The sequence below is a fragment of the Zootoca vivipara genome, chromosome 6 (assembly GCF_963506605.1).
Source record: "Zootoca vivipara chromosome 6, rZooViv1.1, whole genome shotgun sequence".
Lineage (NCBI taxonomy): Eukaryota > Metazoa > Chordata > Lepidosauria > Squamata > Lacertidae > Zootoca > Zootoca vivipara.
In genome coordinates, this window is record NC_083281.1 from 86,987,979 (window position 1) to 87,010,977 (window position 22,999).

The 22,999-nt window shown below is 47.7% G+C and overlaps 3 protein-coding genes across 3 annotated transcripts; 1 reads left to right on the plus strand and 2 right to left on the minus strand.

Annotated features, from left to right (window-relative positions):
• The first annotated feature begins 617 nt into the window (after positions 1 to 617).
• MRTO4 (MRT4 homolog, ribosome maturation factor) lies at positions 618 to 7,215 on the plus strand. Its single transcript, XM_060276259.1, has 7 exons — positions 618 to 767; positions 2,290 to 2,348; positions 2,671 to 2,774; positions 3,721 to 3,802; positions 3,927 to 3,994; positions 4,664 to 4,815; positions 6,673 to 7,215. Exons 1-7 carry the CDS (start codon positions 740 to 742, stop codon positions 6,762 to 6,764), a joined length of 585 nt encoding a protein of 194 aa, XP_060132242.1. The 5' UTR covers positions 618 to 739; the 3' UTR covers positions 6,765 to 7,215.
• Positions 7,216 to 9,017: 1,802 nt separating this feature from the next.
• Positions 9,018 to 17,921, minus strand: LOC118087374 (aflatoxin B1 aldehyde reductase member 4). The gene is made up of 7 exons (XM_035119958.2): positions 17,583 to 17,921; positions 14,604 to 14,791; positions 13,537 to 13,641; positions 12,222 to 12,318; positions 10,735 to 10,837; positions 9,821 to 9,950; positions 9,018 to 9,735 (listed from the first exon to the last, which is right to left on the minus strand). Exons 1-7 carry the CDS (start codon positions 17,887 to 17,889, stop codon positions 9,574 to 9,576), a joined length of 1,092 nt encoding a protein of 363 aa, XP_034975849.1. The 5' UTR covers positions 17,890 to 17,921; the 3' UTR covers positions 9,018 to 9,573.
• A 43-nt stretch (positions 17,922 to 17,964) lies between these two features.
• Positions 17,965 to 21,194, minus strand: LOC132592346 (uncharacterized 11.2 kDa protein in crtE 3'region-like). The gene is made up of 2 exons (XM_060276260.1): positions 20,928 to 21,194; positions 17,965 to 19,979 (listed from the first exon to the last, which is right to left on the minus strand). Exons 1-2 carry the CDS (start codon positions 21,142 to 21,144, stop codon positions 19,864 to 19,866), a joined length of 333 nt encoding a protein of 110 aa, XP_060132243.1. The 5' UTR covers positions 21,145 to 21,194; the 3' UTR covers positions 17,965 to 19,863.
• Positions 21,195 to 22,999: the final 1,805 nt, after the last annotated feature.

Genomic DNA, 22,999 nt, shown 5'->3' on the forward strand with positions numbered 1-22,999 from the left:
GCTCAATAAGACATCAAGATAACAAAAAAAGTTTTACAAAAGAATGTAAATGGTTTATTGAATATTTACAGATAAATTATAAACAGATAAAAACATTGGCAGGATTACTGAAATAACCTGCAGTTTTGAAATGTCAAAATGATTGTAAAATTAGTTAAATGTATACAATAAGTGAAATGTATGAACTGGAAAAGTATAAATGGAGAAAAAATAGTTCCTGCTAATTTAGGTCCGATGTTGGGTAGAAATGTTTTAAAACTTTATTAATTAGCAGCAACATGGACTACAGCGCTACCCGAAGGAGCAGCTGAGGATTTAACCTGGAACTTTCTGCGTGGAAAGCAGGTGGAGATGGTGTCCAAAGTCAACCCAGAAGTTAAACCTCCAGGGCGCATCTTCATTTCAAACTCTACGTGACAGAGACCGTCAGGCCCTGAGCGGAAACCTATTACGAGGAGCCACCCGGGACAGCGCGAGGACCCCTTTTGGGGCTGTCTAATCAAGTCGCCTGATTATAAACAAAGAACTGGTGAGCCTCGTTCAGCCCGTCTTATAGCGTAGTTTAATTAGCCGAGAAGGTCGCGGGGCGTCTCCGTTGCTTTGACGGCGATTGCGGAGAGGTGAGAGGGAAGGGTTCCTATTGGCGAGTCGGGCGTGTTTTAGGTCGCCTGCGTCCTTCCCATCAGCCCCCGCGGGCGCAGCTGCGGAAAGAAGGCGCAGAACCCACGTGTTGGACAAGATGCCCAAGTCCAAGCGGGACAAGAAGGGTGAGTGATGCCGCAGGTTCTCAAGTAGCATTTTCCTACACACCTATGTATTTCCCTCCATACACACCTATGTATTTCCCTCCATACACACCTATGTATGCTTAGTGTTCAGAGCTTTATGTAGCCCAAGAGTGATAATTAAAACGTAGGAAGCTACACCTATACTGTATCGCCGTGATATTGTCCATTATTATTGTTTTAATGAGGGGGCTGGTGTCGTGTTGCTTTTGTTGTGACTTTATGGCTTTTATAGACTAGGATTAGACTGAGGGAATAGCACAATCGGTAGCGCGTGAGACAACATAGTCTCGAGTCCCATGTTGGGCAAAAGATTCCTGCGTTGCAAGGGGTTGGACTAGATGACCGCCGTGGTCCCTTCCAACTCTACACTTCTATCTATAGCAGTGGTTCCAAACCTTTTTTGGCCATGCCCCACCTAAGCATCTCTAAAATCCTGGTCCCCACCCCCCACCCCGTGACATAATTCCTATTCTTCAAAAAGTGAGCTCCTATTCACGTGGAGGAAGCCTAAAAGGCCATTAACTGTTAGTAACTCATTCTTGAATTGCCCCCCTTAAAAATCAAATTGCTCCCCTGTGGGGCATGTGCCCCACATTGGGAACCACAGATCTGTAGTGTTGTTGTTTGGATCCATCAGTCTCAGGAGACAGTGGAGGAATGTGCTTTTGGGGGTGAAGCTACTGGAGAGTTACAGCGCCTGCTGTGGCTGTAGAGATTGATATGGGGAGACGTGTTTTGTTTCAGGTGGGGCAGATGAAGGCGTCTGCTTGTGCTGCTGCAGATGCACCAGGCATCTCTTCTCTCTGCGCTCTTCCGAGCAGTCATTCCTCCCGTGGTCACTGCTATGGATGCAAGGCCTGCCTGCCTGTCTTCAGGCACTGCGGGTCCTTTGCAAAGGATTCCCACACGACTTGATGTTGCCAGCCTTGTGTCATGTTTGCAGACATCTTTGTAATGCAGAGTTGGTCTGCCAGTGGGTCGGGTGCCTAAAGCTGTCTCCACATAGAGCACTTCTTTGGGTGCCATCTTCCATCTGGACATGACCAAGCAAGCATGGATGTTGCTGAGACAGGAATGCGAACATGCTTGGGGTGGGGGTTTGGGAGAGCACATCTTTGTTTGAAATTCTGTCCTATTTGATACCCCAAATGTGTGTGTTTCGTATTATATATAGTTTTAATTCTATTTATGCTTAATTGTTCTTTAGTTATTGTTTCCCACCCCCTATGTTTGTAGCTGTTCTTATTTCTATCTGCAATCCGCCTTAAGTCCCTGTCAGGGAAGAACGCAGTGTAAAAATAAATATATAATAATAATAGCCTGACTTATCATAACTATTGCTGCAGGATAAAGCAGTAAGCCAAATATAACACTGAGCAAAACATCAGGTTTGCAAAACTCTTATGACTTTGCCCCGGAAACTGCCTTAACTAGGCTCTCCCTGTGGCTGCCCAGCTGGAGTGTCCCATGTGAAACTGAATCTCTTTCTTCTTCCTTCCAGTCTCCTTGACAAAAACTGCCAAAAAAGGATTAGAAGTTAAACAGAGCTTAATAGAAGAGGTAAGCAACATTGCAAACTATGACTCTGATCCTGTGTGAAAAATTGCTTTGGAGGAAGGGCTTGGGATTATGTTTAGAGTCACATAAATGCATAGTCTTGAAGGAATTTTTTATTTTTCTCCCTGTCGTAGAACAGAAACCACAGAAAGTAAAATGAGACCATAATATAAAATGGCAGAAGCAATATAACGATAACATAACCACCTTAACCCAAAAACAGAAACGTTAAAGGTCACTTCCTTCATTCTGAATCCTGAAGGCTGTTTCTATTTGGAGAATATATTCTTCTTACATTCTGACTTCTAAACTTCTTCACCTCCAGCTGCGGAAATGTGTGGATACCTACAAGTATCTCTTTATTTTTTCCATCGCCAACATGAGAAACAACAAACTGAAGGATATTCGGAATGCCTGGAAACACAGCAGGTAAAAAGAAGAAGTTGGGTCACCTGTGACTCTTTCTCTGACCTGCTTGCAAAACTGTTTGGATTGACTTAGAAAGAAAGAAAAAACACCTTTCAGGGAGAACCTCCCCCTGAACAATGGAGGGATGTGCATGCTCAGCAGCCATAAAATAATTGTTGAAAAGAGTGGAGGAACTGTCGTACTGGAGGAATGGAGTTTCCTGGAAAGGACATTACTCTGAAGTGGCGGGGATTGTTGTTGTTGTTGTTGCTGTTGTTGTTGTTATTATTATTATTATTATTATTATTATTATTACCATCATCCATTTCTTAGTCACTTTCTACACAACTGTCAACAATGTAGAGTAAAAGCAGCTTAACCACAACACTGATGAGACATTTAAAGCAAAAGTAATACAATACAGAATAGTCACCCATGGTAGAGAGATACTGTCATCCAGCTTGGAAAGCTTGTCAGAACAAATATGCATTCAATCATTTCTGGAAATTCCTGCTAGAGCAGGCATGTCAAACCTGCGGCCCTCCAGATGTTTTGGACTACAATTCCCATCTTCCCCAACCACTGGTCCTGCTAGCTAGGGATCATGGGAGTTGTAGGCCAAAACATCTGGAGGGCCGCAGGTTTGACATGCCTGTGCTAGAGGGTGCCAACCATATCTTGACCAGGATGCTGTTTTGCAGAGCAAGGGCAGCCACAGTAAAGGCCCTGAGTTACTCAGAGCAGGCTTTTGAGATCATTGGCACTTGCAAGAGAGACTCCCACATCCCACAGTGATCTGCTCCTTAAATCTGCTTAATCCGTGGATTATTGTCTGCATTACCGACTTAAATATACTCCCAAAATGAGTTGGCTAGGTGTCTGTTGAGTAAGAGCATGTTGGTTTGAAATGCTTGATATTGGGGTCTCCTCCTACAGTGGATTTGATCGATTGATTTCCTGTTTGCAGGATATTCTTTGGGAAAAACAAAGTGATGATGGTGGCCTTAGGACGGAGCCCAGCTGACGAATACAAAGATAATTTACACCAGGTGGGGTGTCTGGCGTGTAAACAGTTTCACCATTGACTCCTGCAACTTAGATTCTGCATGTGACGAATTAGGGACACGCAGTGAATATTTCCCTATGATCTCCATTCTCCTTTTGTTTTTTCAGGTCAGTAAGCATCTGCGGGGAGAGGTTGGACTTCTCTTCACCAATCGCACCAAAGAGGAAGTTGCAGAGTAAGCCTTTCCGAGTCATCTCTTGTCGCTGTAACGTTAAGGGGTAACCCATTTTGCTTGTGAACATTGGAAGACTCAGGACAGATAAAAAGAAAATAGTTCACACAGCATTACTGTGGCGCTCGCTCGCTCCCACAGTGGGCAGTGTTGCCCACCAACTTTAATATGGTTTTAAGAGAGGATTGGACACTAATTCATGGAGGAGAAGGAGATGGCTATCAATGGCTACTAGCCATGATGGCTTGGCTCTGCCTCCACAAGTCGGACGCAGCAATGCTTCTGAATACCAGTTGCTGGAAACCGCAGGAGGGGAGAGGGCTCTGGTGCTCAGGTCTTGCTTGCTGGCTTCCCACAGGCAACTGTTCAGCCACCGTGAGAACAGAATGCTGGACTAGATGTCTGTTGGCCTGATCCAGCAACAAGGTCCTTCTTATGTTCTATAAACAGCTAGGAACAGGAAGCTGAAATATGTCATAATTCTTGATGCTGTAATGTGGAATATGCAATTCTTATGTTTTCCGTTTTGTTTGCCTGTTGTTCTTTTTTGTATTGTAAGCCACTTTGAGTGTTAATTTCCTTAGAAAAGCGGGATATAACTATTAAATCCAGATTCCAAGGTTTTGCAAACAGCTAAGTTTAATAGATTTGTCGCTTCCTTCCCTCCCCCAGGTGGTTCTCTCAATTTAAAGAGAACGACTTTGCCCGAGCTGGGAACAAAGCAACCTTCACCGTCAACCTGGATATGGGGCCCTTAGAACAGTTTCCCCACTCCATGGAGCCGCAGCTGCGGCAGCTGGGGCTCCCGACGGCACTGAAAAAAGGTGGGCAATGTGTTAACCTGTGGAACTCCTTTCCACAGGAGGCAGTGATGGCCACCAAGTTGGATGGCTTTAAAAGAGGATTAGACGTATTCGTGGAGGAACAGAGGGTGCACTTGTGTTCGAATCCTGCTTGCTGGTTTCCCCTAATGGGCATCTGGTTGGCCACTGTGAGAATCAGATGCTAGACTGGATGGGGCGCTACTCTGATCCAGCAGGCTCTTTTTTACATTCTTATGTGCATGTTATTGGAAATAGCTTAGCCGTGCTTTAACATGGACCCAACTCTCAAGAGAAAAAACTGTGTGTGTGTCTCCTTTCATGTTAGCATGATTTATTTGGTTGCCTGCACTTCCCTGCATCATGTGACAGAGTGAAAAATTCCCACTTTCGTTTTTCATCAACTCAGCACGGAAACGTAAGAAAGTAAAAACGTAAAAGTAAATTATAAGCAATTCCGAGCTCCACTCTGTTTATTTTTTTATTTTTAATCTCATCCCCAAACTTCGGCCCTCCAGATGTTTTGGACTACAATTCCCATCACCCCTGACCACTGGTCCTGTAGCTAGGGATCATGGGAGTTGTAGGCCGAAACATCTGGGTATGCCTGTTCTAGGCAATAAATTGAAGCTTCTTTAAAAAGGCTTTGGCCTGTTACCTGTTACTGCTTTTAACTGTCCACAGCCTTTTCCTTCTGTGTTGTTTCATTAACAAATAGAGAATCCAATTTATTTCTTCCTTTCCAGTCCTAATAATAATTAAGAGAAGAAAGGTGCAAACTTTAAAATCTATTTTAAGAGCAGTTATTCAGTGCTCGACCTGATAATATTCCCTTGCTCTAGACCAGGCATGTCAAACCTGCGGCCCTCCAGATGTTTTGGACTACAATTCCCATCTTCCCCAACCACTGGTCCTGCTAGCTAGGGATCATGGGAGTTGTACGCCAAAACATCTGGAGGGCCGCATGTTTGACATGCCTGCTCTAGACCAAGGTTTTTGAAACTTGGGTCTCCAGCTGTTTTGGGGCTACAATTCCCATCATCCCTGACCACTGGTCCTGAATTAGGTAGGGATGGTGGGAATTGTAGTCCAATAACAGTTGGAGACCCAAGTTTGGGAAACCCTGCTCTAGAAGCTTATCACCTCCCCAAAGATATGTCTTTCCCCAGGTACAGTGATGAATGTCTTCAGGACATCTGAGGCTGTGCCCTTCGACACACACCCCCTTTAGCCCACAAGGCATAGGTGCCAACTCCCAGATTGAAAAATCTGGGGTTGGCACTGGAAGTCGCACTGCGGCCATTTTGGAACTGGGCAGAGCAGCACCGGAAGTCGCTTCTACGCATGCTCTGCCCATTTCCAAAATGGCCGCAGCGCCAGAAATCGCTTCTGCGCATATCCAGAGACTCCAGACATGCGCAGAAGGAGCCTCCCCGGGCCAGTAAGAATCCGGGTTTTTTTTTTAAATCCGGGCTGCCAGCAGGAAACGGCTGGAAAAACGGGGGTTTCCCGGGGAATACGGGAGACTTGGCAGCTATTCCACAAGGGAGTTAGGTAATCAGATTTATCTTCTAACTTCCTCTCTTCACCACATAGTTATCCCTGCTAGCAGACGATATATTGGTTCACCATAGATCCAACCGAAAGTCCTGGGGTGTGTGTGGGGGGGTCTCCAGCTCTGAACCCCTTCTCTGTAAGGAAGCAAAACACATCCTTTCCCCCACATCCTCTGCCAGCCTTCCACCCATTTCTGGAACCCTGATTGGGTACCAGCAGTGCTTCCTGAGCTCCAGCCAGCATGACTTCTATAAGCCAATTCACTCTGGCCACTTCCCTCCTAATCTTCCTCTCTGTTTGCAGGAGTGGTGACCTTAATCTCGGATTACGAGGTCTGCAAAGAGGGGAGCATCCTGACCCCTGAACAAGCACGTATCCTGGTGAGCAACTGGTAAAGTGGGTCCCTCAACCGAGGGATCTCTGAGGCCTGGGGGGGTGGGGTGGAGTCTTTGATTGCTGCTGTGCAAGGCGTCTTCCTTACAGGTCGACGTGTCGAAGCTTGGAGTCATGAATCTCATCCCTGTGGACTTTGTGCTTTACTGCGAGAGACAGCGCGGTGTAGTGGTTTGAGCAGTGTTTCCTCAAACGTCTGCAGTTGGGCTACAATTCCCCATCATCCCTGACCACTGGTCTTGCTAGTTGGGGATGATGGGAGTTGTAGTCTAACAACAGCCGGGGACCCAGGTTTAAGAAACACTGGGTTAGAGCGTTGGACTAGGAACTGGGAGACCAGGGTTCGAATCCCCACTTGGCCATGAAGCATAAGAGGTGACCTTGGGCCAATCACCGTCTTCCCTCAGCCCTAACCCTACCTCACAGGGTTGTTGTGGAGATTACATGAGGGCAGAGGGAGAACATGTATGCCCCTTGGAGAAAAGTTGGGCTGTAAATATAATAAATACTGCTACCTCTTCTGCTGTCTAGTCTCCCCCCACTTCCTCCTCCCCTTTATGGAAAGGAAGACTGGCTCACTTCAGAACCACATCATACTTGTTTCAAGTTGCTAGACCTCATTGTTTGGGTAGATTCCAGAGGCGGACACCTGGGAAACTGCCCAGAGAAGAGGCCCACTCCACCCCTCAGCTACAGAAATGTAGCTCTTGTGCTAGGCGAATAAGATACAGATTTAGGTACAAAGAGCTTGTGTGTTTGTTTCTTGACATAAGCAGCTGTGGCCGAGGACATTGGGCATGGCGATCATTTTTCTCTTTTGTTTCAGAATACTCTTTGGGTACCACAATGGCAGAGTTCAAGGTGATGATCAGGAGCGTGTGGCACGCCGAGAGCGGAGACTTTGAGCAGCTGCCGAAGAGGCAGAGACGGCACGGAAGGGATGGAGGAGGATGAGAAAAGGATAACTGTGATGAGGACAACTAGGCAGGAGCAGGACTGTTCCTATAGGACTAAACTGCTCATCTAAGGACTTTATTTATCGTATTTTTATATGTAGATATAAACCTGTATGAAGAGCTTTTAAAGTTTGGGTCTGTTTCCTTTACACACCATTTAAAAAAACCCAATTTGGATAAATCCAAGCTGTTCCCCCATAGCTTAGTAGCAGAGCAGCTGCTTGGCATGCAGAAGGCCCAGGTGTTCAGTCCCTGAAGGCATCGCCAGGTAGGGCTGGGAAAAGACTCCCTGCCAGAAATCTTTGAGAGCTGCTGCTGTTGCTGCTACTCAGTGCCAACCGTACTGAGCTAGATGGACTCAATGGTCTTGAGTTGATACATGGCAGCTTTTTACATAACACGCAGAAGCTTATTCACATCCATGAGGACTAGACTCATGCTTTTACTTGGGAGGGGAAGGACTGCAGCTTCATGGTAGAATACCTGCTTTTACACGCTGAAGATTCTGGGGCTTAATCTCTGCTGATTCCAGGGTTAGAAATGTCTCCTGCCTAAAACTCTGGAGACCCACTGCAAAGGGAACAGTAAAGGACCCCTAGACAGTTAAGTCCAGTCAAAGGCAACTATGGCGTTGCAGCGCTCATTCGCTTCAGACCAAGGGAGCTGGTGTTTCCAGGTCATGTGGCCAGCAAGACTAAACTGCTTCTGGCGCAACAGAACACCGTGATGGAAGCCAGAGCGCACGGAAACGCCTTTTACCTTCCCGCCGCAGCTGTACCTGTTTATCTACTTGCACTGGTGTGCTTTCGAACTGCTAGGTTGGCAGGAGCTGGGACAGAGCAACGGGAGTTCACACTGTCACAGGGATTTGAACCACCGACCTGATCAGCAAGCCCAAGAAGCCCAGTGGTTTAGACCACAGCATCACCCTCTCCTAGACCCGCTGCAAGGGAGTGCAGGCAATCCTAAAATGAGATCGGAAGCTTTGCCAGGATGAGTCGCACTTAAAAAACCCTACATCTTTCTCCAACCTCCACTGCTCTCCCCCTTCCCCACGTACAGTAGTTCCATGTGTTCCAAGATAACTGTCTCTGCTCAGGCTCAGAACTTCAAATGGTAGAGAGAGCAGCTACTACCTCACCTTGGCATTGTTATATAGATTTGGCTGAAGGATCAGGTAAAGCACTGGTGGGAGGAGCTTGGCCTACTGTAGGGAATGCTATGCAGCCCACCAAATCAAACATACGGTAATCATTCTGACAGAATGATTATGGACGAAAGCAACCAGGGTCTCAGCTCAGGGGTAGAGCATTTATTTTATTGATTTCATAAAATTTATATATATTACCGGATTGTTAAAACAAAACCCAAAGAAAATCTAATAAAGACTTCCAAAAAGTTAAAATAATAGACCAAACACAGACTAAGGCTCAGAGCATCTGGGTAGCCTTGTCTAAGCAAAAATGGTTTTAGCAGGCACCAAAAGTTATAGAGAAGATGCCTGCCTGATATCAACAGGCAGGGAGTTCCAAAGTATTAGAAGCATCTACTTGACATGCATAACTTCTGGGGGTTTTTTTGGGGGGGGGGAGCAGAGAAGAGAGTTAAAAGGTGCAACCAAGATTTTTATTTTGAAGGATGAAAGCCACTTTCAGGGACCCAGAAAACGTTGCAGAAATCTTGCCAGGGAAAAGTGCTCTCTTGATCTAAGGCCACGGAGGTGTCGGATTTATTCCGCTCGTGAGAAAGGGAGGAACTTCTGAAGCAAAAGAGGGTGTCTGTGGCAAAACGAGAGTCCAGAGGGTTGGGGGTCTCCGACGGGTGCTCTCATTTCTCCTCGAGGCTGCAAAAGCCTTCAGCGGAAGTAGTTGGGGCAGTCGTGGGCGGTGAGGTGCCAAGCTCTCTCAAAGGCCTCGACCACCCCGGGCAGGAGGGGACCCTCCTCGCTGCACTTGAGATTCTCCTGTAGCTGTTCCATGGTGGACATCCCAATGATCACAGCATCTCCAAGGTCAGCCTAGGGAAAAGAGCGAGGGAAAGGTGAACATTGGAAGACTCGGCTTACGAGGAAGGGCAAAGCTGACAGCAAAGTTCACCATCACCTGCAGCTTTGAGTGATGGTATATCCAGCGCAGGGCGGCTGAAGTCAAGCTGGGCGTGTCTGAGCCATACGCCTCGTGGAGGGCTTTCTTGACCAAGTCCACCCCCTGGAAATGATGCTTCTTCCAATACCTGCAGAGGTTTTTTTAAAATAAAATAAAGGTCATTTACATTCTGTTGGGTATGTTTAGCCTGGAGAAGAGAAGGTTAAGGGGTGATATGATAGCCATGTTCAAATATATAAAAGGATGTCATATAGAGGAGGGAGAAAGGTTGTTTTCTGATGCTCCAGAGAAGCGGACACGGAGCAATGGATTCAAACTACAAGAAAGAAGATTCCACCTCAACATTAGGAAGAACTTCCTGACAATAAGAGCTGTTCGGCAGTGGAATTTGCTATCAAGGAGTGTGGTGGAGTCTCCTTCTTTGGAGGTCTTTAAGCAGAGGCTTGACAGCCATATGTCAAGAATGCTTTGATGGTGTTTCATGCTTGGCAGGGGGTTGGACTGGATGGCCCTTGTGGTCTCTTCCAACTCTACGATTCTATATGTATATCTATTTATCTGAATGAATCTTACGTAATAAAGAAAGCAAAATGGCAGTAATAGACTGCAGTTAAAATTGTATCAGGCCATCTGGTCCACATGCAGAATGTGGAGGCAGCACATGCTGTTCAAAGGTAGACTGCCTCTACACCTAGAGGTTCCATTTAGTGCCGTGGCTAACAAAATCACTCCCCTAACCCCACATTTATTGCTCTGACCTCTTTCCTCCAAAAAAACAAGAACTGCTTCCCAACATTAGCAGTTTAATTTGTTGCCCCCGTGTTCAAGAAGCTAGCCTCTTCCTACATCAACACAACCGACTAGTCCCCTGCCTTCAAGATGCAAGCCCCTTTTGCCATCTTTAGACCCACCTCTCCCTGTAGAGTTTGGCCCAGTCATTGCCAAAAAACCTGCTAGCTGGCTGCTGGTTCGAGTCTTTATCTTCGTACTTGTACCTCCCAGTCAGGAGCCCTCCTGCAAGAGGTGAAAGTTAACACCCAAACGTTAGGGACTAGAACCTTATAAGCGAAGATGCCTCATTTAAGACAATCCGCTCCCCCCACAGCTAAAACTCCAGCACCTCTTTGAATTTCTGTCTGTCATTCTGCCCATAAAACAGCAACAGCAGCAACAACACATTTAATAAATATGATATATAAAATATAATTATTAAATGCACATTTTGTGGGAAGATCCCAAGGCAGTTCACAAAAGAAAAAAATACAAAATGAGAACACAAAACAAAAACAAGACTAACACCAGCAAAAAAAAACCTACACATTTAAAAAAACATTATTAATCAGCCGGATGCCTGGTTGAAGAAAAACACTTTCGCCTGGTGCCTAAAGTTCAAATCAAATCAAAGCTTTATTACGGTTATATACCAGCTATTAAGGGACCCAGGTGGCGCTGTGGGTTAAACCACTGAGCCTAGGGCTTGCTGATCAGAAGGTCAGCGGTTCGAATCCCTGTGACGGGGTGAGCTCCCGTTGCTCGGTCCCAGCTCCTGCCAACCTAGCAGTTCGAAAGCACGTCAAAGTGCAAGTAGATAAATAGGAACCGCTACAGCGGGAAGGTAAACGGCGTTTCCGTGTGCTGCTCTGGTTCGCCAGAAGCGGCTTGGTCATGCTGGCCACATGACCTGGAAGCTGTACGCCGGCTCCCTCGGCCAATAATGCGAGATGAGCGCGCAACCCCAGAGTCGGTCACGACTGGACCTAATGGTCAGGGGTCCCTTTACCTATACCAGGTATTAAAACTAAAAATGCTTTACAAAGCTATGGGATTTGTCACTCGAGGTGGGTATAAGAGTCTATGAATTTGAAGGGGCTATGTTTCTAGAGGGAGGGTCCAGCTGGCCTTTCCCCAGGTGCTGCTCTAAGTCATCAGTTCCGTACCCGAACGGAGGAACTACTTCCCACAGTCCAATACCAAGTTTGCTACTCCATTGGCTGTCTTGTTCTGGGGGGGGGGGGAGACTGGTCCTGCGGATCTGCGTGCAGAATCTGGCTACCGTCCGAGTCAACTCTTGCTCCTTTCCTAATAGTAGGGCATTTAGTATGGTCTCATCTGGGATGTCGGACAGGCTCTCCAGAATGGGGGCGATGGTATCTCTACGTGCCTTATCGTACAGAGGGCATCAAAAAAACAGACGTTCGGGGCTGCCTACTTCCCCCAATGGGCAGGAGCAGAGTCTCTGCTCGTATGGGATCTTTCCGAAGGAGCCTAACAGCACTGGCGAGGGCAATGCCAAGCTTCGGGCGAGCGTGAAGGCTCTTCTTGAGTTTCTGGATTCAAGGTGCCTCAAGTTTTTGCAGCCCTTCCATTGAAACCACCCCATTCCCTGCCATTCCCATACCAGCCAGCGGATTATATGCGTAGAATCGAATCCTAAAATGTCTAAGGCATGGCAACAATTCTGTCTCCACTTGGCGCGTTGTAGCGTTGTACATGCCCTTCAGGAAAAAGACAAAAAAATAACAATCAAAGAATTCATAAAAATTCTGCATTTGTAAGAAACTGGCCATTTATTGTGATGGCACCTTTGGAACTCCCTGCCAATTGGTATCGGGAGAAGGGAGGGGAGAGAGAGACTGTTCTGTTTCCAATTATGTTGTGGATTTTTGTGCTTTCATACCAACTGTAAACTGCCCTGTGAGCCTCGGATGAAGGGCAGTATAGAAATCTAATAAATTGTCAACATCAACAGGCAGCAGTGTTACCCCAATGGGGACGCCTGCAAGCAAGAATGAAGCACAAGAGCCCTCTCCCCTCCTTCAGTTTCCAGCAATTGGTGTCCACCCAATAAAAATCATATTTAAAAATAAAATAAAATCTGTAATCGGCTATTATGGGAAAGATGTATTCCGAACTACAGTGGTACCTCGGTTTGTGAATGCAATCCGTTCTGCGAAGGCGTTCGCTCGCCGAGGCGTTCGCTCGCCGAAGGCACACTTCTGTGCATGCGCGAAGCACCGATAGAGCGCTTCTGCGCATACGCAAGTTGCGCAGATCACATCTGTGCATCTGACGCCACGGAACCCGGATGTAAACACTTCCGGGTCTGCGGCGTTCGTAAACGAAGGTTTTCGTAAATGGAGGTAGTCGTAAACCGAGGTTCCACTGTACCTGCATAAGCAGGCAGAACAGATACATTTTCAGCATGTGTCTAAAGGTTGGCACACAGTGGCACAGAAGGCACCTGTTGGCAGAGAATTCCACAGGACTGGGCCAATTAAAGCTTGGTTTCTTGTCAAATGAGCCTCGCCTACTCAGATAACAACTACAAACACAACAACAACAACAACAACTATTTATTATGTATATGCTGCCCATCTGACTGGGTTGCTCCCAGCCACTCTGGGCAGCTCCCAACAAAGAATAAAAAAAACACAATGCCACATCAAACATTAAAAAGAAAAACAGCAGCACTCCTGCAGGTGGTCTCAGTGACTGAGCCGGAATTTAAGGGCTGGGCTTTGCAGATTCATGGCAGGACTTTCCAATGCTACAATCCTATGATTCTAATACACAGACTTAAACCATTACCAGCTTGGTCAATGGTCAAGAGTGATGGAGGGTGAGAGTCCAGACATGTCTGGAGGGGCCACAGGTTGCCCAGCCCTGCCCAAAACCCTGGGGAGAAGACCTCCGTTGGTCCACCCAGCTCTCACCTGGTACACCGTTGGCAACACCCAGTTGTTGGCCTTGCAGATGCCATAGATTTCCGCCACCTGCCACGAGGCATAGTTGGAGAGACCCAGTTCCTTAAACTTCCCCTGTCGGAAGGGAAAAAAACAAATAAGCCCCTGTATTTTTAGCTCTATGGACCAGAAGAGGAGGCTGAGTGCTGGATCAGACCAAAGGATCTGGTGTTTAAATGAGGACTAGGGACATGGGACACCAAGGGTCAAATCCCCTCTCGGCCATGAATGGATGACTGTGGGAGACCAGTCACTGCCTCTTAGCCTCACTTAAATTGGATTGGACTGGATTGGATTAAATTAAATTAATTTGGGGGGCAGGTAAGAACCATGTACAGTAGGCCCACAACCCACATGGGGGTTATGTTCCAGGGACTGCACCTAAAGTCAAAGTCATGTAATTTCAATACCATGCGAGATCACCACAAACTCATTTTTCCTGGTACCCCATCCTCTTTCTGCCCCTTTCTAATTTTATTTATTTATTGTCATGTGAATAAAACTCAATGCGTACAAGCTAAATGTGCATAAGTTGCGGCCGTAATGTACGCCACCTGGAGCTCCTTGGGATGAAAAAAAGGTGGAATGTAAACGCAAATAAATAAATTAATAAAATCTAATTAATGGTTCCCCGCCCCCTGCGGTTTGGGTGTTTCCTTGACGTCAGAGCAAACATAAGTGACTTAAACAGCAATGCAACTTTAGGTCAGATAGCAGACAAGACCGAGACAAACAAGGTTTTTATTTGGCAGAAGGCAAACTGCCGCAGAAAGGAAGCACGGCTGATTGTGCCGAACGCCGGTTGGAACGGAACTCGTGACCTTTGCGCGCACACACCCCTCTATTCCAGACACCAGTGTGGAATATTGCAGGCCTTGCATGTGTGTTATTTTAACTCGGGGATGGGAAGGCGCCCTGATTCGTTTAGAAGGAAAAGTAGCACATCAAACAGTATCGAGCAGGAGGCCCAAATGAGCTGCCCAGGCATGAGAATCAGCTTCCCGCCCCCGCCCCCCAGAAAACCCCACTTTCCACACCTCTCTGTGTAGCTCATTGCAGGCTTTCAACGTCTCTTCCAGGGGGGTCTTGTGGTCGGGCATATGGAGGTAGAAGAGGTCGACACTCTTTGCCTGCAGCCTCTGGAGGGACGTCTCCAGCTGGGAGCGAACGCCATCAGCCTTCAGAGTATTGCCCTCCAATGGATTTGCCTTGGTGGCTACCTTGACTGGTGAGGAAGAGAGGACGAGATCAGGGAAGTAGAGCCTTACCACGAAGACTGTGCGTTGGTCAGCGTGCACTGATCTACACACATAAAACAAATTCGTGCACAGGCATCTTCCAAAAACCCACCCCAAACCCATCCTTACTGTATGCTTGTGAAACATGGAGCGCTTATAAATGCCATTACACCTCACTTGGGAAGACAGGCAAACTAATATCAGTGTACTGGAAGAAGCAAAGATCACCAGTGTCGAAGCAATGGATTCTTCAACATCAACTTCGTTGGACTGGTCATGTTGTACAGATGCCCGATGATCGTCTTCCAAAGCAACTGCTCTATTCCGAACATAAAAATGGAAAGCGTAATGCCGGTGGTCGACAAAAGAGGTTTAAAGACCCTCTCAAGGCAAAATTAGAAAAATGTAGTATAAACACTGACAACTGGGAAACACTGGCCTGAGACCGTTCCAACTGGAGAACAGCCTTTACCAAGGGTGCCATGGGCTTGGAAGACGCTCAAACTCAGGACGAAAGGGAGAAATGTGCGAAGAGGAAGACTTGCTTGGCAACTCCCGGCCGGAAACCCATGTCCCCACTGTGGAAGGACATATGGATCCAGAATTGGCCTCCACAGTCACTTACGGACTCACTTTTAAAACCGTGTTCATGGAAGACAATCTTACTTGGCTACAAGTGGTCGCCAAAGACGATGACCAGGGAAGGAAAGGAAATTGGGCTGCATTCTGTTAAGGTAAAGGGTAAAGGGACCCCTGACCATTAGGTCCAGTCGTGACCGACTCTGGGGTTGCGCGCTCATCTTGCATTATTGGCCGAGGGAGCCGGCGTATAGCTTCCAGGTCATGTGGCCAGCATGACAAAGCCACTTCTGGCGAACCAGAGCAGCACATGGAAACGCCGTTTACCTTCCCGCTGTAGCGGTTCCTATTTATCTACTTGCATTTTGACGTGCTTTCGAACTGCTAGGTTGGCAGGAGCTGGGACCAAGCAACGGGAGCTCACCCCGTCGCAGGGATTTGAACCGCCGACCTTCTGGTCAGCAAGCCCTAGGTCAGCACCCCCTCCCCCACAGGCCACACCCCCAATAGACCTGCTCTCAGCCTTTGGGTGATGGAACATGACCTTGAACTCTGACCATGCCTCTTCCTTGCCTGGATGGAGGACAGAGATTGTGTGTGTAAAAAATTAGTCCAGTGCACAAAGCTAAAATTTGCATCCATTGCTTTGTCCACTTCAACCTCTGGCCCCCAGAAGGCTGTACAGAAGGAAATGTGGCCCTTGGGTTGTTAAAGGCTTTTTCACCCCCTAGGCCCCAATAATAAACAGTGCACTTGGGAGAACAGCATCTGAAACCAAGCCTTAGGAGGAAAGGTTGAGGGAGCTGGGAATGTTTAGCCTGGGAAAGAGGAGACTGACACAGGATGCAATAGTCATCTTCAAATATCTAAAGGGCTGTCAAATGGAAGAGGGAACGTGCTTGTTTTCTCCTGCTCTGGAGGGTAGGACTCGAACCAGTGGCTTTCTTGTAGGGAGATTCCAACTAAACATCAGGAAAAACTTTCTGACAGTTAAGAGCTGTTCGACAGTGGAACAGTCTCCCCTGGAAGGTGGTGGACTCTCCTTCCTTGGAGGTTTTTAAGAAGAGGTTGGATGGCCATCTGCCATGGATGCTTTAGTTGAGATACCTGCATTGTAGGGGGGTTGGACTAGATGACCCTCGGGGTCACTTCCAGAATCTATAATTCTATGTTCAAACTTTCTTTCCCTTCTCAAGCTGCTTAGCAACTCCAACTGGCCTCCAGAAACCCGAGATTAGGTGGGAAGGCTTTCAGTATAATCAGGGATCTTTGCAAACTTCCAGGGGACTTTTGACCACTGGAATAAAGGCAAGGGTTTTAAAGGTGCCGACAGCCCTTTTGATTGATTTCTAGCCCTTTGACTTGTTGAATAACCAGATTACCGGGTATCAACCCTCTGAGGCAATAAATTTAAGAACAGAGAGAGACCAAACTTTGCAGAGATCATGTTGCTAATGGGCCTGGTTGGTGGTGGAATCGAATTAAGAATCAGGAGGGCGGGCTAGCAACTGGTCCATTTTTGAGCTTCAGTGGGCAAGGCTGCACCCAGAGATAGGGAATCCATGTTTCAAGTGGGGGACTTCTCTGGCCTTCCAGATGTTGATGGAACAACAGATGAAAATTAAGAAAATGAAAGGCCAAACTAGAAAATAAACACAAAGACTGAAGACAGTAGCACATGGGTTTAAAATGGGGGTGGGTGGAGTTGGATTAGTTTTGACTGCATGGAAAGGGTGGGGAGGCAGAAATGCACTCGTCACACGCTCAAATGCACCGTTGCTCTGTTGTTGTTGCTGCTTTGAAGGCTGGTCTAGGCAGGAGACACCCCCCCCTCAGCGTGTCATAGGAAGTTGTCTTAAACAGCCCAGTTACGCCTACACTGACCGGCAGCAGCTCTCCAGGGTTGCAGGCACGGTGCATTCCCAGCCCAACCCTGAGGTGCCCGTGGGAATTCAATTGGGGACCTTCTGCATGCAAGGCAGGTCCTCTCCCAGACTCCCACTCAACTCCTCCCTTCCAGCCAGGACTCCTATGGGCGCGCCTGCAATACGGAACTCGGTTCGAATCCTGATGAAGCTCCGCTGAGCTCGGGGGAGAGTTCGCGACTACGTGTAAATGCGTGCGAGGCACTCTGCATGCGCCCAGAGGAACCGTTGCCGACCAGCTGGGCTCGACAACGTCTAGAGCAGCCCGACCCACCTGCCGCCGCTGCTACGGGTTCAGCCGCCAGCCAGGCGCCCAGGATCCGCTCCGACTCGCCCCCCGCGTACATATGCGCGGTATCCACCTCGCAGTGCCCGCGGGCCAGGAACGCGCGCAGCATGGCCCCGCTGGCCGCCGCGTCTGCTCTCCGCCCGAACTCCATGGTGCCCAGCACCGAGCGCATCCCGCGGCTCTGCCCGCGTAGCCCCGACATCCCGGCGGCTGCAGCAGCTCGATCTGCCTCCGGCTGGACTCGAACTCGCCACCAGCACCAGGTCCACGTCCTGGGCAAAGGCAATCGCATCACCACTCTCTGCGCATGCGTCAGCGCCTCCTGGCCTCTCCTCCCCCGTTCTAGGAGAAGGGACCATCTCGGATTTCCTGATTCCAGAAGCAAAGGAAGAGCCTTGCCGGATAAATTCGGGTCCCTTATCCTGCCATGTCATTTTAACCTTCCTTTGTTTGTTTTATTTATTGCATTTCCATCCCTTCTTTTCCTCCAAGGAGCTCAATGTTTTCCCCTGCCGTTCCTCATTTAATCCTAGCAACAGCCCTGCCAGGTAGGCTTAGCTTGGCCGAGACTCATAGAATCATAGAGTTGGAAGAGACCACAAGGGCCATCCAGTCCAACCCCCTGCCAAGCAGGAAACCCCATCAAAGCATTATTGACATATGCCTGTCAAGCCTCTGCTTAAAGACCTCCAAAGAAGGAGACTCCACCACACTCCTTGGCAGCAAATTCCACTGCCGAACAGCTCTTACTGTCAGGAAGTTCTTCCTAATGTTTAGGTGGAATCTTCTTTCTTGAAGTTTGAATCCATTGCTCCGTGTCCGCTTCTCTGGAGCAGCAGACTCAATTTGGATCATTTGCTTAATATGTCATTTCTTGTCCCTGTTTTAAAACTGCTGGCTGATAAATTTATCCGTAGGCTGATAGGCTCTTCTTGAGGTTTTTTATTTTATTGGTGCTTTTTAGTAAATGTTTTACATAGTTTGGATATGAACCATTTAGAGAGTTTTTTTGTCAGTCAAGTGGTATTTTAGAACTGGCAAATAGAAAGATAACAACCACAAAGATCACTGGCGAACAAGGGGCATCCAGGAAGTCCAGAAGCAGAAAAAAAGCAACAGCCTGCTGGATCAAGCCAATGGCCTGTCTAGGGCAGCATCCTGTTCTCACATAGTGGATATTATGGGATGCTCAAAAGCTTGATGCAAAAACACTGTCCCTTCCTGTGGTTTCCAGCAACTGGTATTCAGGAACATTACTGCTTCCAACTGAATGGACCTAAGTTATCCGTGTCTAGTAACTTTGGTCAGTCTACTCTGAGTAGGACTAGCATTGGGTACAAGCCCCCACCTTGAACTCTTCTGGAGGAAAATTGGACTAGGAATGATTTTTTTTTTAAAGGCCTAATGATGAGAAGGAGGAGTGAAGCCTTCGGAGAGGGGAAATGCTCTGTGCACGCTCAGAGGCACTGTTTTTACCATTGCCCTCAACTGTCATCACTGTTCAGCGTAATAACAGCATGGTAGGTCTGTGCCCCAAAGAGCTTACTAAAAGCTGGCAGTGGGTTCTATGTGGTGTTAGCAAGGTGACTCAGGAAGGTGACTTGGAGGCCACCTTGACTGGTGGAGAAGAGGAGGAGATAACGGAACAAAAGGAAGCTGAGCTCCTGCCAAACCCAGGCAAGGAAGGTGTATGAAATTATCAGGAACTCCAGGCCCTCTAGACCTGTCTATATTGCCCTTGGGATGTACCCAAGCCACACCTCTTAATGGCTCTGGATTTGAACCCTCCTCAGGTGTTGGAAAGTGTCCTTGAAGTCTGGCAATACTCCTTGCTTGCCTGGACTGCAGAAAAAGGTTCCTCCCTCACCCTGCCACATTGGATCACAGATCCACATAATTGTAAAGTTGGAAGGGATCCCAGGTATACTGCCACTTATCGTGGAGGTTCTATCTCATAGCTGAAAGCTGCAGGTTGACCCATCCCCAAATTGTAAGTATCATCCTGGATCAGACCAATCCTGTCCATTAGCTCTTTTTAACCCATTCATAAATGACCTGGCGTAGTGGCGTTAGGTTTTACCAAATTGTTCAGGGATGGTAAGGAGCCCCAAAAGGATCTCTCCATGCTGGCCAAATGAGCAATAAAATAGCATTATTATTATTTTTAAGTACATTTCCCCTCCATTTCCTAGACAAAGGCCATAATACAGGTGAGCATCAGATCAGCACGGCCCAACTCTGAGCATGTGCAGAGTGCCTTCCCTTCTCAGGCCCCTAAGCAAGCCTTTGCTACACAACAGGAGTTTTTGTCAGCTGGAACAAAGGTAGCAAGGCAAGTAGTCCTTTGGATTTCCAGGTTGTTGGTTAACCAGATGACCAACCCTGGAAAGAAAGAAAAGTAAGAGCAAAGGTTGAAAGTAGGCGAAATTATCCTGCTTATGCACTTGCTTGCTGTAGGAATCTAACTGGAACTGGGGGACGGGGGACGGGGACTGGTTCATATTTAAATTACTATACTCCAAGTGGCAAAGGGACACCCAGAAATGGGACACTTCCATGGCCTTCCAGATGTCACTGAACTCACAATTTAACTCCTGCATTTGCAGCGGGTTGGACTGGATGATCCTTGGGGGTCCCTTCCAGCTCCACAATTCTATGATCTCTCACTATTCCTGATCATTGGCCAGGCAGGTTGGGGATGATGGGGGTTGGTGGTTGGTGCCAGAGAGCATTTGCAGAGCAGTAGGAGAGCAAAGGGTCATATCTCCCCCATTTCTGGAATCTAGATTAATTGGGGGGGGGATTATTTAGGGGATGAATGAGGGTAGATCACTTTTGACTGCATTGAAAGGGGGGGTAGAAGACAAAGAGATGCACTCCACACATGCTCAAACGCACAGTTGCTTGGTTGCTGGTTGTTGATTTTTTGCAGGCTGGACTAGATAGAAGACAACAACAGATCATAGGAAACTACCTTACTCGGATCCCTTGGTCCATCAAGCTCTGCATTGTCTACACTGACTGGCAGCAGCTGCTCTCCAGGGTTTCAGGCAAGGCGCACACACCTGCAGCCCTAAATGGGACCTTCTGCTTGCATGCAAGCCAGGTGCTGTACCCTTGAGAATCAGCCCTTCCTTCCGAGCATCTCTGAGCGTGTGAACAGAAGTCGATTCGAATCTAGATCAGGCACCGGTGATTACTCGCGGCTGTATATGAGTGGGGGGGGGAGAGAGGCACTCTGCATGCGCTCAGAGGAACCGTTGCTGACTCGCTGGACTCGGCAACGTCTGGAGCAGTCTTCGTCTCCGGCTCCCCATTCCACCGACCCACCTGCCGCCGCAGCCTTGGGTTCAGCTGCCAACCAGGCGCCCAGGATCCGCTCCGACTCGCCCCCCGCGTAAATATGCGCGGTATCCACCTCGCAGTGCCCGCGGGCCAGGAACGCGCGCAGCATGGCCCCGCTGGCCGCCGCGTCTGCCTTCCGCCCGAACTCCATGGTGCCCAGCACCGAGCGCACCCCGCGGCTCTGCCCGCGTAGCCCCGACATCCCGGCGGCTGCAGCAGCTCGATCTGCCTCCGGCTGGACTCGAACTCGCCACCAGCTGGCAAACCACTTTTTTTAAGTACCCGTGGCGCCACGCCTTCCCTTCCCAGGTAAGGGGCCGTCTCAAATTTCCTGCAACGTCTTTTTAGAGCATGCCATTTTGTATGCCTGTTTAAAAAGTGCTGGTTTGAAGCAGTGCCTTCAGTCTGAGTGTCCTGCTAAGGTCTGGGAGACCTGGGTTCAAATCCCCACTGGGCTATGAACCCGCTTGGATGCGACCTTGTCCCTGTCTTTCTCAGCCTATAACCTACCTGAAGAAGTGTGCATGCACACGAAAGCTCATACCAAAATAAAAACTTAGTTGGTCTTTAAGGTGCTACTGAAGGAATTTTTTTTATTTTACTTCAACCCAGACCAACACGGCTACCTACCTGTAACCTACCTCTCAGGGTTGTTTTTTGGATTAAACGAGGAGGGAGGGAGAACCGTGTGAGCCAACGTTTTCGAGCAACTTGGAGAAAAATGGTAGGATATAGAATTCGACTCCCTCCGGAGGTTGAGGGCTCTCCTTCCATGGAGTTTTTTATTTTTTATTAGCAGAGATTGGATGGCCATCTGCCCTGGATGCTTTAGTCGAGATTCCTGCATTGCAGGGGGTTGGACTAGATGACTCTAGGGGTCCCTTCCAACTCCACAATTCTATGAAATGCATAACGGATCTTATGGGGGTCTCTCCATCACTGGAAGCTTTTTTAAAACTTTATTGCAAAGCAATTTACATATAACACAGACAAACAAGACAATAATGACAACTAAGCATTAACTAACAACACATCGTCCAACACAGGGGTAGGCAACTTAAGGTCCGGGGGCTGGATGTGGCCCAATCGCCTTCTCAATTTGGCCTGCGGACAGTCTGGGAATCAGTGTTTTTTTACATTAGTAGAATGTGTGCTTTTATTTAAAATGCATCTCTGGATTATTTGTGGGCCATAGGAATTAGTTCATTCCCCACCAAAAAATATAGTCCGGCCCACCACATGGTCTGAGGGACAGTGGACCGGCCCACGGCTGAAAAAGGTTGCTGACCCCTGGTCTAACATCACACACATTTTTGACTTCATCACCTCATTGTGCTTTCTACAAATTCTTAACCTTTACGCATTTGCTGTTATGTATATCTGTTACATATCCAGAAAATTTTCTACATTTATAGTTTCCCTTAATATTCAAGATTCAGTCTAGACCTGTCAGGAGATTTGCATTTTCACAATATTGTTTTAGATATTCTTGAAATGTTATCCATTCTTTACACACTTTCTGGTTTGAGTTTCCTCTTTTTCTCCCATTCATTTTCGCCATTTCCAAGTAGCCTGTTCTATCCTCTTCACCTGCCAGTCAAGCTTTGTAGGAACCGAGTTACATTTCCAGTTTCTTGCTGCTAAAATTCTAGCCACCGTAGTTGCAAACATAATTTTTTGGGGGGATTTCACTTGAAGCGTTTCAGCAGAGGTTGGATGGCCATCTATCAGGGATGCTTTAGTTGAGATACCTGCTTTGCAGGGGGTTGGACTAGATGACCCTCAGGGGTCCCCCTTGACCAACTCTACAAGTGATCCCCCCTCCCCATCCCCACCCCTCCCCACCCCTTCTCTACATAAGTGCCTGGAAACTTCCATTTCACTGTATCTGAAGAAGTGTGCATGCACACGAAAGCTCATACCAAAATAAAAACTTAGTTGGTCTTTAAGGTGCTACTGAAGGAATTTTTTTTATTTTCTACAATTATTCTAAGGCGCCGCCACAACCAAACGGCAGAGCTCCGCCCCGAGGCGCTTCCTAAACGCGGGCAGCAGGC